At 34.6% G+C, this 13,626-nt stretch overlaps 1 protein-coding gene across 2 annotated transcripts in view; it reads left to right on the top strand.

The window, feature by feature from the left end:
* Nucleotides 1-13,626, top strand: part of PIK3C2G (phosphatidylinositol-4-phosphate 3-kinase catalytic subunit type 2 gamma) — a 398,571-nt gene that overhangs the window by 298,410 nt on the left and 86,535 nt on the right. For both annotated transcript variants that reach the window (XM_082421031.1, XM_082421032.1), the window contains 2 exons: nt 11,022-11,211; nt 11,718-11,839. In XM_082421031.1, the coding sequence (XP_082277157.1) occupies nt 11,022-11,211; nt 11,718-11,839 (312 nt within the window). The remainder of the gene's footprint in view (nt 1-11,021; nt 11,212-11,717; nt 11,840-13,626) is intronic.

Below are 13,626 nucleotides of genomic sequence, written 5' to 3'. Positions count from 1 at the left end.
GTTCCTCATGGAAATATTTTAGTAAGCTCAGAATAGAAGGAAACTTAGATAAACATACTTTTTTAAGTGAAAAATTATAAGCATTCCCATTAATGTCAGGAAAAATATAATAATGCCTCTATCTTGTTAGTAAAGCTCTATATTTAAGCTTTGTTATATTGTTATTTTCCACTTGAATAAGAAAACAAATAAAACAATTCCATATAATTTTTTAAAATTTTTGAAATAAGAATTTAGTACAGTAAGTGGTTGCAAGATAAACATTCAACACTCAGTAATGAAAAAATTAGAGAGGGAATATTATATGATCACCTAAATAGATACAGAAAATTCAGTTATTAAAATTTAGAATCACTCATTATTTTAAAACTCTCTAGAAATAGAAAGGAATGTCCTTAAACCTGTAGCTAAAAACCTACAGAAAACATTATACTTAGCGGGAAAACATTAAAAGCTTTTCCTCTGTAATCAAACAAATGAAAAATGCCTGCTATCACCACTTCCATTTAACATTGAACTGGAGGTCTTAGCAGTGCAAAGGGTGACAGAAAACTCTGTCATTATTTGCAGATAACATGACTGTGTCCATGCAAATTTCAAAAGAATATACAGTGTATTGTTAGAATTAATGACTTAAAAATCTATTCATATATTAACAAATAATTAGTTAAAATAAAATTTAGAAAAAGCTAGAATTTACAATTCACAATAAATCCAACAAAAGATATGGAAAACAGCCACAGAAAAAAATTCTAAAATAATACAGAAAGATGTAAAATAAGACCCAACTAAATGGAGAAATATGCCATGTTTAGTGGTTGCGTGTCTCAATACTGCAGAGATGTTGATTCTCCCCAAATTAATTTATAGTTTAATGAAATGTCACACAAATCCTTATACATTTATTTTGTGTATTGGTAAGCTTGATAAGGTGATTCTAAAATATATTCGGGAAGTCAAAGGACCTAAAATCATGAAAAAAAACACCTGAAAAAGAACAAGGTAAAAGAATTTTCAAGATTTATTATAAGTTCTAGCTATTTAAGAAAGTGTTGTATTAACCCAGAGATAGACAAATTGAAGAGTACAGCAGAACGAAGAGGCCAGAAACAAGCCTATGTACATATATACCCTTGGTACTGGACAAAGTTGAATCAGTAAGGAAAGAATGGTCTTTGCAATGAAAAAACAAAATTGGTTAAATTAATCATTGTACATCTATACTTCCAGATAGATCATTAAAAAAAAATAAGTTAACTCTATTTTCTGAATTAGATTGTTCATTCAACATATATTTTGGGGCCACTTACTATGCATGAGTTGCTATAAAGTTTTTCTTCCAGAACATATTACTAAGTTAAAAAAGCAAATTACAACATTTCATGTAATTGTGATTTTTGACTCCTGTCTTTGTTACTTCCATCTCACACAACTTCAAAATTCTTACAAAATCATGCTCCCTTTATCTGTCTGTTTCCCTTCTTCCGCTCCTCACTCTGTCAGCCACTCTGCTGTTCTTTGCTGTCTGTTAATCACCAGTCATCCATCTACCTCTGAGCTTCTGGATGAGCTGTTGTTTCTGCTTAGAATTTCCTCTATCAGAAATTTCCGTGGCCTATGCTCTTGGCAAATTAAGGCTTTTGTAAAATCATTCAACTCTCTTTTTAGTGAGACTATGCCTGACCATCCTACTTAAACTTGCAACACTGTTCCCTACCCCATATTCCCTCTCCCCAATTTCTGTTTTAGTTTCCTCTATGGTATATATTACTTTCTCAAATCCTATATTTTTACATGGTTATTTCATTATGGTCTGAATTCCACATTATATAATCTCTCTAAGGGGAGATATTTCTGTCTGTTTTTGTTTTCATTGCTATATCCCAACATGCACCTGGCATGTAACAGGAGTAAGAATAGTGTGTCTGGCTGTGTGTCTGTTGGTTTGTGCAAGTGTATAGAGAAAGCTCAAAAGAATACTACCATATTGTTCATAGTAGTTATTTTGGGGGAGGAGAGTGACAACGGAAGATGGATGAAGGGAACTTTTCACATTTTACTTAATATTTTACTGTATGGCTTGAATTATATATTATTTTTAAAAAATCAAGTTTTTTAGTGTCCCTGGAATTTCTTCCATAAAACAGATCAAACAGGGTAGCAAAACCCCAAAACTATGGGCAACATCTACAACAAAACTAAGTAACAAGGTATTCCTAAGAACCCTAAAATACAAGCAGATGGGGCAAATCAAGTTACAAGACTTTTGTAACAGCATCTTATGGGAGGAAGCTAAGGAAGCAACATGTTAATCTGATTGACCTGAGAACAGGACTCCACAGAGCCCACAGGTACTCACTGGAAACCTGAGCGGGTCCATTTGATAAGCTGTTTAGCAGCTGAAACTGGGAAGGATTTTTACACACTTCAATTCACAAGAAAGGGCAAAGGTTCCATGGCAAATCTGAAAAGGCTGGAGAAGTCTATAAACTCTCAAAGGCAACTGGTGATTCCTGCCTAGAAAAAGTCGTATGCTGAAGAGAAACTGCTGGAACTATAATCCAAATGAAAGGAGAAAGATCATAGGAGCAAAGGAAAACCACAATCCAGAAAAAATTGGGGGCAAAGAGAGAAGCCAAAGAGGAATATCTCAGAAAGTATGAAACAGTGTTTTTACCACTGTGATAGCAACAGAAAAGAAAGCTTCAGACCCTTGAAAACCCTCTACTCCTTCCTGAAAGTTTAATTTTATATTAAAATGAGTAAGCAAAATGGATCATATCTGAATGTCGTACAGAATTATAATTTTAAAAAAGAAATAAGATGCAAAATAAAATCTCTTCAATGAAAATATGCAAGAAAGACATTCCTAACAAGGGATAAACTGTATCCTTATATTTCAAATTGATCTAAAAGAAATTAAGAAAATGATAAAATATGCTGCAACAATATAGATTACAATTAGAGAAAACTCAGAAATGAAGTGATTGAACGTCCAAAAAATTAGAAAATAAAAGAAAGCATACTTTTAAAAATAGTAAACTAGAAAGAACACGGAAGAAAATAAAAACAGCACAATAGATAATACCTCCAGAGAAAAAAAAGATGAAAAAAAAACAAAGGAAGGCCTTAAAAACAAAAAGAAATGAAGTCAATAAAGATCCAGTATACATATAAAGAACTTCCTGAAAAATAAAAGCAAAGTAATATATCAAAACAGTATCAGAAAGGCCTAAAGTTCAGCATGTGCTATGAGCCATGTGGCTGACAAGGTCTTGGTGCTCCAGCTAGGTGTCAGGCCTGTGCCTCTGAAGCGAGAGAGCTGAGTTCAGGACATTGGTCCACCACAGACCTCCCAGCTCCATGTAATATCAAATGGCGAAAGATCTCCCAGAGATCTCCATCTGAACGCTAAGACGCAGCTCCACTCAATGACCAGCAAGCTACAATGCTGGACACCTTATGACAAACAACTACCAAGACAGGAACACAGCCCCACCCATTAGCAGAGAGGCTTCCTAAAATCATAATAAGTTCACAGACACCCCAAAACACACCACTGGACACGGTCCTGCCAACCAAAAAGGCAAGATCCAGCCTCATCCACCAGAGCACAGGCACCAGTCCCCTCCACCAGTAAGCCTACACAACCCACTAAACCAACCTTAGGCACTGAGAGCAGACACCAAAAACAACAAGAACTACGAACCTGCAACCTGCGAAAAGGAGATGCCAAATACAGTAAGTTAAGCAAAATGAGAAGACAGAGAAACACAGCAGATGAAGGAGCAAGGTAAAAACCCAGCAGACCAAACAAATAAAGAGGAAATAGGCAGTCTACCTGAAAAAGAATTCAGAGTAATGATAGTAAAGATATCCAAAATCTTGGAAATAGAATGGAGAAAATACAAGAAACGTTTAATAAGGACTTAGAAGAACTAAAGAGCAAACAAACAATGATGAAAAACACAATAAATGAAATTTTAAATTCTCTAGAAGGAATCAATAACAATAACTGAGGCAGAAGAAGGGATAAGTGATCTGGAGGATAAAACAGTGGAAATAACTGCTGCCATGCAGAACAAAGGAAAAAGAATGAAAAGAATTGAAGACAGTCTCAGAGACCGCTGGGACAACATTAAATGCACCAACATTCGAATTATAGGGGTCCCAGAAGAAGAAGAGAAAACGAAAGGGACTGAGAAACTATTTGAAGAGATTATAGTTGAAAACTTCCCTAATATGGGAAAGGAAATAGTCAAACAAGTCCAGGAAGCACAGAGAGGCCCATACAGTATAAATCCAAGGAGAAACACACCAAGACACGTATTAATCAAACTATCGAAAATTAAATATAAAGAAAAAATATTAAAAGCAGCAAGGGAAAAACAACAAATAACATACAAGGGAATCCACATAAGGTTAACACCTGGTCCTTCAGCAGAAACTCTGCAAGACAGAATGGAGTAGCAGTACATATTTAAAGTGATGAAGAAAAAACCTACAACCAAGATTGCTCTACCCAGCAAGGATCTCATTCACATTCGACAGAGAAATTAAAACGTTTACAGACAAGCAAAAGCTAAGATAATTCACACCACCAAACCAGCTTTACAACAAATGCTAAAGGAAATTCTCTAGGCAGGAAACACAAGAGAAGGAAAAGACCGACAATAACAAACCCAAAACAATTAAGAAAATGGTAATAGGAACATACATATTGATAACTACCTTAAATATAAATGGATTAAATGCTCCCTCCAAAAGACATAGATGGGTTGAATGGATACAAAAACAAGACCCATATATATATGTTGTCTGCAAGAAACCTACTTCAGACCTGGAGACACATACAGAATGAAAGTGAGAGGATGGAAATAGATATTCCATGCAGATGGAAATCAAAAGAAAGCTGAGGTAGCAGTTCTCACATCAGACAACACAGACTTTAAAATAAAGACTATTACAAGAGGCAAAAGAAGGACACTACATAAAGATCAAGGGGTGAATCCAAGAGGAAGATATAACAATTGAAAATACTTATGCACTCAACATAAGAGCACCTCAATACATAAAGCAAATGCTAACAGCCATAAAAGGGGAAATCGACAGTAACACAATACTAGTAGGTGACTTTAACACCCCACTTTCAACAATGGACAGATCATCCAGAATGAAACTAAATAAGGAAACACAAGCTTTAAATGACACATTAAACAAGATGGACTTAATTGATATTTATAGGACATTCCATCCAAGTACAGCAGATTACACTTTCTTCTCAAGTGCTCATGGAACATTCTCCAGGATAGATCATATCTTGGGTCACAAATCACGCCTCAGTAAATTTAAGAAAATTGAAATCACGTCAAGCATCTTTTCTGACCACAACGTTATGAGATTAGAAATGAATTACAGGGAAAAAAACGTAAAAAACAAAAACACATGGAGGCTAAACAATACGTTACTAAATAACCAAGAGATCACTGAAGAAATCAAAAAGGAAATCAAAAAATACCTAGAGACAAATGACAATGAAAACACGACGATCCAAAACCTATGGGATGCAGCAAAAGCAGTTCTAAGAGGGAAGTTTATAGCGATACAAGCCTACCTCAAGAAACAAGAAAAATCTCAAATAAACAATCTAACCTTACACCTAAAGGAACTAGAGAAAGAAGAACAAACAAAACCCAAAGTTAGCAGAAGGAAAGAAATCATAAAGATAAGAGCAGAAATAAATGAAATAGACACAAAGAAAACAATAGCAAAGATCAATAAAACTAAAAGCTAGTTCTTTGAGAAGATAAACAAAATTGATAAAACATAGCCAGACTGATCAAGAAAAAGAGGGAGAGGACTCAAATCAATAAAATTAGGAATGAAAAAGAAGTTACAACAGACACTGCCGAAATACAAAGCATCCTAAGAGACTACTACAAGAAACTCTATGCCAATAAAATGGACAACCTGGAAGAATTGGACATATTCTTAGACAGGTATAACCTTCCAGGACTGAAACAGGAAGAAATAGAAAATATGAACAGACCAATCACAAATAATGAAATTGAAACTGTGTTTAAAAATCTTCCAACAAACAAAAGTCCAGGACCAGATGGCTTCAAAGGTGAATTTTATCAAACATTTAGAGAAGAGCTAACACCCATCCTTCTCAAACTCTTCCAAAAAATTGCAGAGGAAGGAAAACACCCAAACTCATTCTATGAGGCCACCATCATCCTGATACCAAAACCAGACAAAGATACTACAAAAAAAGAAAATTACAGACCAATATCACTGATGAATATAGATGCAAAAATCCTCAACAAAATACTAGCAAACAGAATCCAACAACACATTAAAAGGATCGTACACCATGATCAAGTGGGATTTATCCCAGGGATGCAAGGATTCTTCAATATATGCAAATCAATCAATGTGATACACCATATTAACAAATTGAAGAAGAAAAACCACGTGATCATCTCAATAGACACAGAAAAAGCTTTTGACAAAATTCAACAGCCATTTATGATAAAAACTCTCCAGAAACTGGGCATAGAGGGAACCTACCTCAACATAATAAAGGCCATATATGACAAACCCACAGCAAGCATCATTCTCAATGGTGAAAAACTGAAAGCATTTCCTCTAAGGTCAGGAACAAAACAGGGATGTCCACTCTCACCACTATTATTCAAAGTAGTTTTGGAAGTCCTAGCCACGGCAATCAGAGAAGAAAAAGAAATAAAAGGAATACAAATTGGAAAAGAAGAAGTAAAACTGTCACTGTTTGCAGATGACATGATACTATACATAGAGAATCCTAAAGATGCCACCAGAAAATTACAAGAGCTAATCAATGAATTTGGTAAAGTTGCAGGATACAAAATTAATGCACAGAAATCTCTTGCATTCCTATACACTAATGATGAAAAATCTGAAAGAGAAATTAAGGAACACTCCCATTTACCATTTCAACAAAAAGAATAAAATACCTAGGAATAAACCTACCTAGGGAGACAAAAGACCTGTATGCAGAAAACTGTAAGACACTGATGAAAGAAATTAAAGATGATACCAACAGATGGAGAGATATACCATGTTCTTGGATTGGGAGAATCAATATTGTGATAATAACTGTACCACCCAAAGCAATCTACAGATTCAACGCAATCCCTATCAAATTACCAGTGGCATTTTTTATGGAACTAGAACAAAAAATCTTAAAATTTGTATGGAGATACAAAAGACCCTGAATAGCCAAAGCAGTCTTGAGGGAAAAAACGGAGCTGGAGAAATCAGACTCCCTGACTTCAGACTATAGTATAAAGCTACAGTAATCAAGACAATATGGTACTGGCACAAAAACAGAAACATGGATCAATGGAACAGGATAGAAAGCCTAGAGATAAACTCACACACCTATGGTCAACTAATCTATGACAAAGGAGGCAAGGATATACAATGGAGAAAAGACAGTCTCTTCAATAAGTGGTTCTGGGAAAACTGGACAGCTCCATGTAAAAGAATGAAATTAGAACACTCCCTAACACCATACACAAAAATAAACTCAAAATGGATTAAAGACCTAAATGTTAGACTGGACACTATAAAACTCTTAGAGGCAAACATAGGAAGAACACTCTATGACGTAAATCACAGCAAGATCTTTTTTGATCCACCTCCTAGAGTAATGGAAATAAAAACAAAAGTAAACAAATGGGACCTAATGAAACTTCAAAGCTTTTGCACAGCAAAGGAAACCATAAACAACACGAAAAGACAACCCTCAGAATGGGAGAAAATGTTTGCAAATGAATCAACGGACAATGGATTAATCTCTAAACTATATAAACAGCTCATGCAGCTCAATATTAAAAAACAAACAACCCAATCAAAAAATGGGAAGAAGACCTAAATAGACATTTCTCCAAAGAAGATATACAGATGGCCAAGGAGTACATGAAAAGCTGCTCAACATCACTAACCATTAGAGAAATGCAAATCAAATCTACAGTGAGGTATCACCTCACACCAGTCAGAATGGGCATCATCAGAAAATCTACAAACAACAAATGCTGGAGAGGGTGTGGAGAAAAGGGAACCCTCTTGCACTGTTGGTGGGAATGTAAATTGATACAGCCACTATGGAGAACAGTATGGAGGTTCCTTAAAAAATTAAAAATAGAATTACCATATGATTCAGCAATCCCACTACTGGGCATATACCCAGAGGAAACCATAATTCAAAAAGACACATGCACCCCAATGTTCATTGCAGCACTATTTACAATATCCAGGTCATGGAAGCAACCTAACTGCCCATCGACAGACAAATGGATGAAGAAGATGTGGTACATATATACAATGGAATACTACTCAGCCATAAAAAGGAACGAAATTGGGTCATTTGTTGAGAGGGAATGGATCTAGAGACTGTCATACAGAGTGAAGTAAGTCAGAAAGAGAAAAACAAATATCGTATATTAACGCATATATGTGGATCCTAGAAAAATGGTACAGATGAACCTGTTTGCAGGGCAGGAATTGAGACACAAATGTAGAGAACAAACATATGGACACCAAGCGGGGGGAAAGTGGCAGGGTAAGGGTGGTGGTGTGATGAATTGGGAGATTGGGATTGACATGTTTACACTGATGTGGATAAAATTGATGACTTATAAGAGCCTGCTGTATAAAAAAATAAATAAAATAAAATTCAAAAATTATAAAAAAAAAAACTACAATGAGGTATCACCTCACACCAGTCAGAATGGCCATTATGCAAAAAATCTACAAAAAGTAAATGCTGGATAGGGTGTGGAGAAAAGGGAACCCTCTTGCCCTGTTGGTGGGAGTGTAAATTGATACAGCCACTATGGAGAACAGTATGGAGGTTCCTTAAAAAACTGAAAATAGAACTCCCATATGACCCAGCATCTCCACTCCTGGGCATATACCCTAAGAAAACCATAATTCAAAAAGAGTCATGTAGCACAATGTTCATTGCAGCTCTATTTACAGTAGCCAGGATGCGGAAACAACCTAAACGTCCATCGACAGATGAATGGATAAAGAAGATGTGGCACATATATACAATGGGATTGTACTCAGCCATAAAAAAGAAACGAAATTGAGTTATTTGTAGTGAGGTGGACCTAGTCTGTCATACAGAGTGAAGTAAGTCAGAAAGAGAAAAACAAATACCGTATACTAGCACACATATATGGAATTAAAAAAAAAATGGTTCTGAAGAATCTAGGGGCAGGAAAGGAATAAAGATGCAGACGTAGAGAATGGACTTGAGGACACAGGGAGGGGGAAGGGGAAGCTGGAACGAAGTGAGAGAGTGGCATGGACATATATACACTACCAAATGTAAAATAGATAGCTAGTGGGAAGCAGCCACATAGCACTGGGAGATCAGCTCGGTGCTTTGCAACCACCTGGAGAGGTGGGATGGGGAAGATGGGAGGGCGACGCAAGAGGGAGGAGATATGGGGATATATGTATATGTATAGCTGATTCACTTTGTTATAAAGCAGAAACTAGCACACCAGTGTAAAGCAATTATACTCCAATAAAGATGTTAAAAAAATTATCAAAACTGAATTGTATATTTAGTATTTTAATAAATACTAGCATCATAATTCAAGAAGTTTTCTGGAAAATGAAAAGTCTTGAAATTACATATTGAAAGGACACTTTGCATATTGAGAAAAGTTACCCCGAATAACAAACCTGAAACATAATTTTGGAAAAACTTTGGACTTTTAGGAAAAAAAAAAACTTCCTTTAAGCATCTAAGCAAAAAGTTCAAGTCATTTGTAAGGGAAAGAAGTTCAGTATGTCATCAGAGTTTTGGACAGTGATCCTTTATTCCAAAAGAAAGTTAAATAATATTTTTATGACCCTCAAAAAAGAAAATGTGAGCCAAGGGCATTTTAGCCAGCAAAATTGACTTTCAAGTATAAAGGCCACAGAAAAACTGTTATCAACACCCAGAACTCAGAAACTTATTTCCTTGAGCACTTCCTGAGGAATGTATCGGAAAATGACCATCAGATAGTCAAAATGACTGGAGGGATGTGACATAAAGACTTGTAGAGCAGATGATATTTAATGATAGTTAGAAGAGAGACTGTATAATATGTATAGTATAGATACCATATGATGTGGATAGAATAGCTCTATAAAGGAAGTGGAATAGGAAGCACATATGAAAAGTAGAATGAGCATAATGTTTGCTTTATTGTATTAACTGGGATAAAAAGGATAACACTGCAAGTCATATACTGGACCAGATGGTGCAGAGGGGATAAAGGATATTATCTAAAGGTATTTATTATACCATTAGAACACAATTGCAAACCTTCTTAAATACAAATAATAATAGTAAAGCAGAGACAAACCAAAACCAAACCAAAAAAAGGAAAAAGAAAACAGAGTGAAAAACATTCCATATAAAATATGTGTATATTAAATATAGTATTATATTATACAACTTTTTTGTAAGATAGTTGACAGAGGAACAAAAATAAACACAAAAATAAAATTAAAAATAAAACAATGAAAGTTAAATCATAATTTTTAAAAAATGTTTACATATGGGGGAAGAAGGGAATAGTGTAAAGAGTTCAGGGTTAAATGTTGGGCTTCTTGGAATATACAGTTTTGTAGATTTAACTTTTGGAATTGTGTAAATATTTTAAATAATTATAAACAAATTGATTTTTTAAAAAATCATCCCTAAAAGTCAAAAACAAACTTAAAATAAGTCAAAATACAAATATTGCAATTACAGTTTTATATTTCACCACAAAAGTTTCTTTTATATTTGCTAACAGCTCAAGATGTGAATTTGAAGTTTATAAAAATAATGTTTAATAGTTGGACTCCAAATAAATAGGCATGGTCCTTGACTTTTTCTTCCACATCTAACACAAGGAAACAACTCAAATGAAATGAGTCAACTCAGGGGAATGTTACTCACTATCTTTTCTTTTTCATTTCTCTAGGAAAATAAAGGAAAGTCTGGAGTGTTTCCCTGTTAAATTGAATAACTTGATCCACACGCTCGCACAAATGACAGCCATAAATCCTGCCAAATCTACTTCGCAGACTTTTTCCCAGGAATCCTGTACAATGAGTGCAACCAGGTCAATCCAAAGAGTGACAATTTTAGGGTTCAGCAAGAAAACTAGGCATGTAAGTCTCAAGTCTGTCATCTTGACTTAAATATCATTTGACTACATCTCACACTTCCCTTCACTATGCTACACATTCCTCCTTATACCATGATTTTTTTTTTTTTTTGCTACACAACTGAAAACTCAGTTACAGTTTGAACAGAAGTGCCATTAAGGTGGATGTTCCAAGGAGAAATCATAATAACCAGAGCTACTAGTAGAGAACCACCAAAGAGAACAGTTTCTGCCCTGTGGTAGACTATAAATCAAGACCTAATTAAAATGTCCACAGAAAAAAAGATCAGAAATTAGGCAGTCTGTTCCCAGCACCTAAGATTATGATATTTTTATATACTGTGTTTATAGGTAATTTTGCCTTTACAAATTGCATCTCTTATCTTTTGTGATGATTTTTTTTTTTTGCAGAGAGGTTCTTACTTTGTTTAGTTTACATGAAACAGAATTTTAGAATGTATTGAAGGTTGATATTGCCATCTTCTGATTTTGTCTCTTTATTTTCTGCAGCTTTATCTAATCCAGGTGACTCACGGTAACAATGAAACAAGCCTGACAGAAAAATCATTTGACCAGTTTTCAAAACTTCACAGCCAACTTCAAAAGCAGTTTGCATCATTGGCCCTCCCAGAGTAAGGACTGTCCTCCACAGTGTTTTGTCTTTAGTACTTGTCCCTGATCGTAAGGAAAAATTATGGTTATGGGATTTTCTATTTGTGGGCGACACAACACAGCATTCTGATTCCAGTGCCACTGAACCTATCCCAGCAGAGTCTCTATTGCTCTCAGACTAAAGAAGCTTTTGTCTCATAAAACAGAATAAAGGTTTTCAATTTTGTTTGCTTTCAGCCATTGATTTTGTAGACAAAAAAAAATCAGAACCAATTTTATTTTTCATTGATTATCAGGGAAATTGTTTTATTTGCCTGTTTTTAAATTTAATTGTTTTAGTGTTTTCTATAAAAATAAAATTGAAATTGAAAATGCAAAACAAAATTAGATATTTCTTCTCTTTCAACAGATAACGGCAATAAAAAGCTCTGATATATTTATTTGCTGTACCAGAAAAATTTATCAATATCAATTAGTATACACGTAAACTTATTAACATCAACTCACTTTTGTTACGGTTAATTATTAACTTGGACTTGGGTTATCCAAATTTAATTTGTCATTATCTTCATTTTGCAGTCTTGAAAACCATTGCTCATTTCATGTTATAATTTAAAAATATTAAGCATAAATAATGTAATTGAAAATAATTCTGTTCAAATAAACCTTCTAAAATTCATTATTTAGAACTAGCCAAATTTATGTTATACACTTGAGTGTGTATCTTGACCAGAGGTGTACCTTGACTTTAAAAAGGTGAACTTCTTAGAAATTATGATATTTGCCCTTAGGCAAATCAAATGTTATCTTATCTATAGAGTAGTTTCTTGGTATCCACAGGATTGGTTCCAGGACCCCTCCCACGGATACCAAAATCCTTGCATGCCCAAGTTCTATACATAAAATGGCATAGTATTTACAAATAACCTACCCACATTCTCCTGTATACTGTAAATCACCTCCAGATTACTTATAATATCTAATACAATATAAATGCTATGTAAACAGTTGTAAAGACAACGTAAATGCTATGTAAATAGTTGCTGGCATGCAGCAAATTCAAATTTTGCTTTTTGGAACTTTCTGGGCTTTTTTTTTTTTTAACATTTCAATCCACAGTTGGTTCAATCTGCAGATGTAGAACCTGCAGACAGGGAGAGCCAGCTGTACCAGAATTTTTGTTGAGTAAATGGTCCTTTAACAATATGAGTGTTCATACCAGACCTGACATACTTTGTACATGTGGATTTTTGTTAGACTTTCAGGATTTAGTCACTTACCAAACTGTAAATCTAAACAACGTTGCCAGTGGATGGAGAGATAGTGTGCATTATTTTGAAGACTGTGTAGTTCACATTCATGAAAAACTATACTTGCAGATATCACAGAGATTTTGAAATACAGATGCTTTAAACATCAGAAAGTCATCAGAGTAAGAGCACGTTCAAGAGACTAAGAGGGAAGGATGTCATTGTGGAAACTTAAAGACAACATCAGCTTTAAGAGTTATCAGAAAACATCTAATGTAATAACTGAGGAAAAGGAAATACTGGCAAAAATATTCAGTTTGACTGCAAATATTGAATTCAACATTAGTGGTTTCCATTGTACCCTAATAATTAATGATTTAAAAATATGTTCATTCTTGTAAAATGGCTGTCCTTTTATGTTTCAAAAATGTCTCTGTTTTACTCTTTTCTCTCCCCAATACATATTAGTATAACTTGTAAAACTTTAAAGTGCCAATAATCTCTCTCCATATGCCTCTTCTCGATTTTCAGCTTTAGTTAGGATTCTGTTTTGTTCA

The sequence above is a fragment of the Balaenoptera physalus genome, assembly GCF_965194825.1.
Source record: "Balaenoptera physalus genome assembly, chromosome: 13".
Classification (NCBI taxonomy): Eukaryota; Metazoa; Chordata; class Mammalia; order Artiodactyla; family Balaenopteridae; genus Balaenoptera; species Balaenoptera physalus.
Note: the sequence above shows the minus strand (reverse complement) of the source record. Positions and strands in the feature narration are given on the sequence as shown.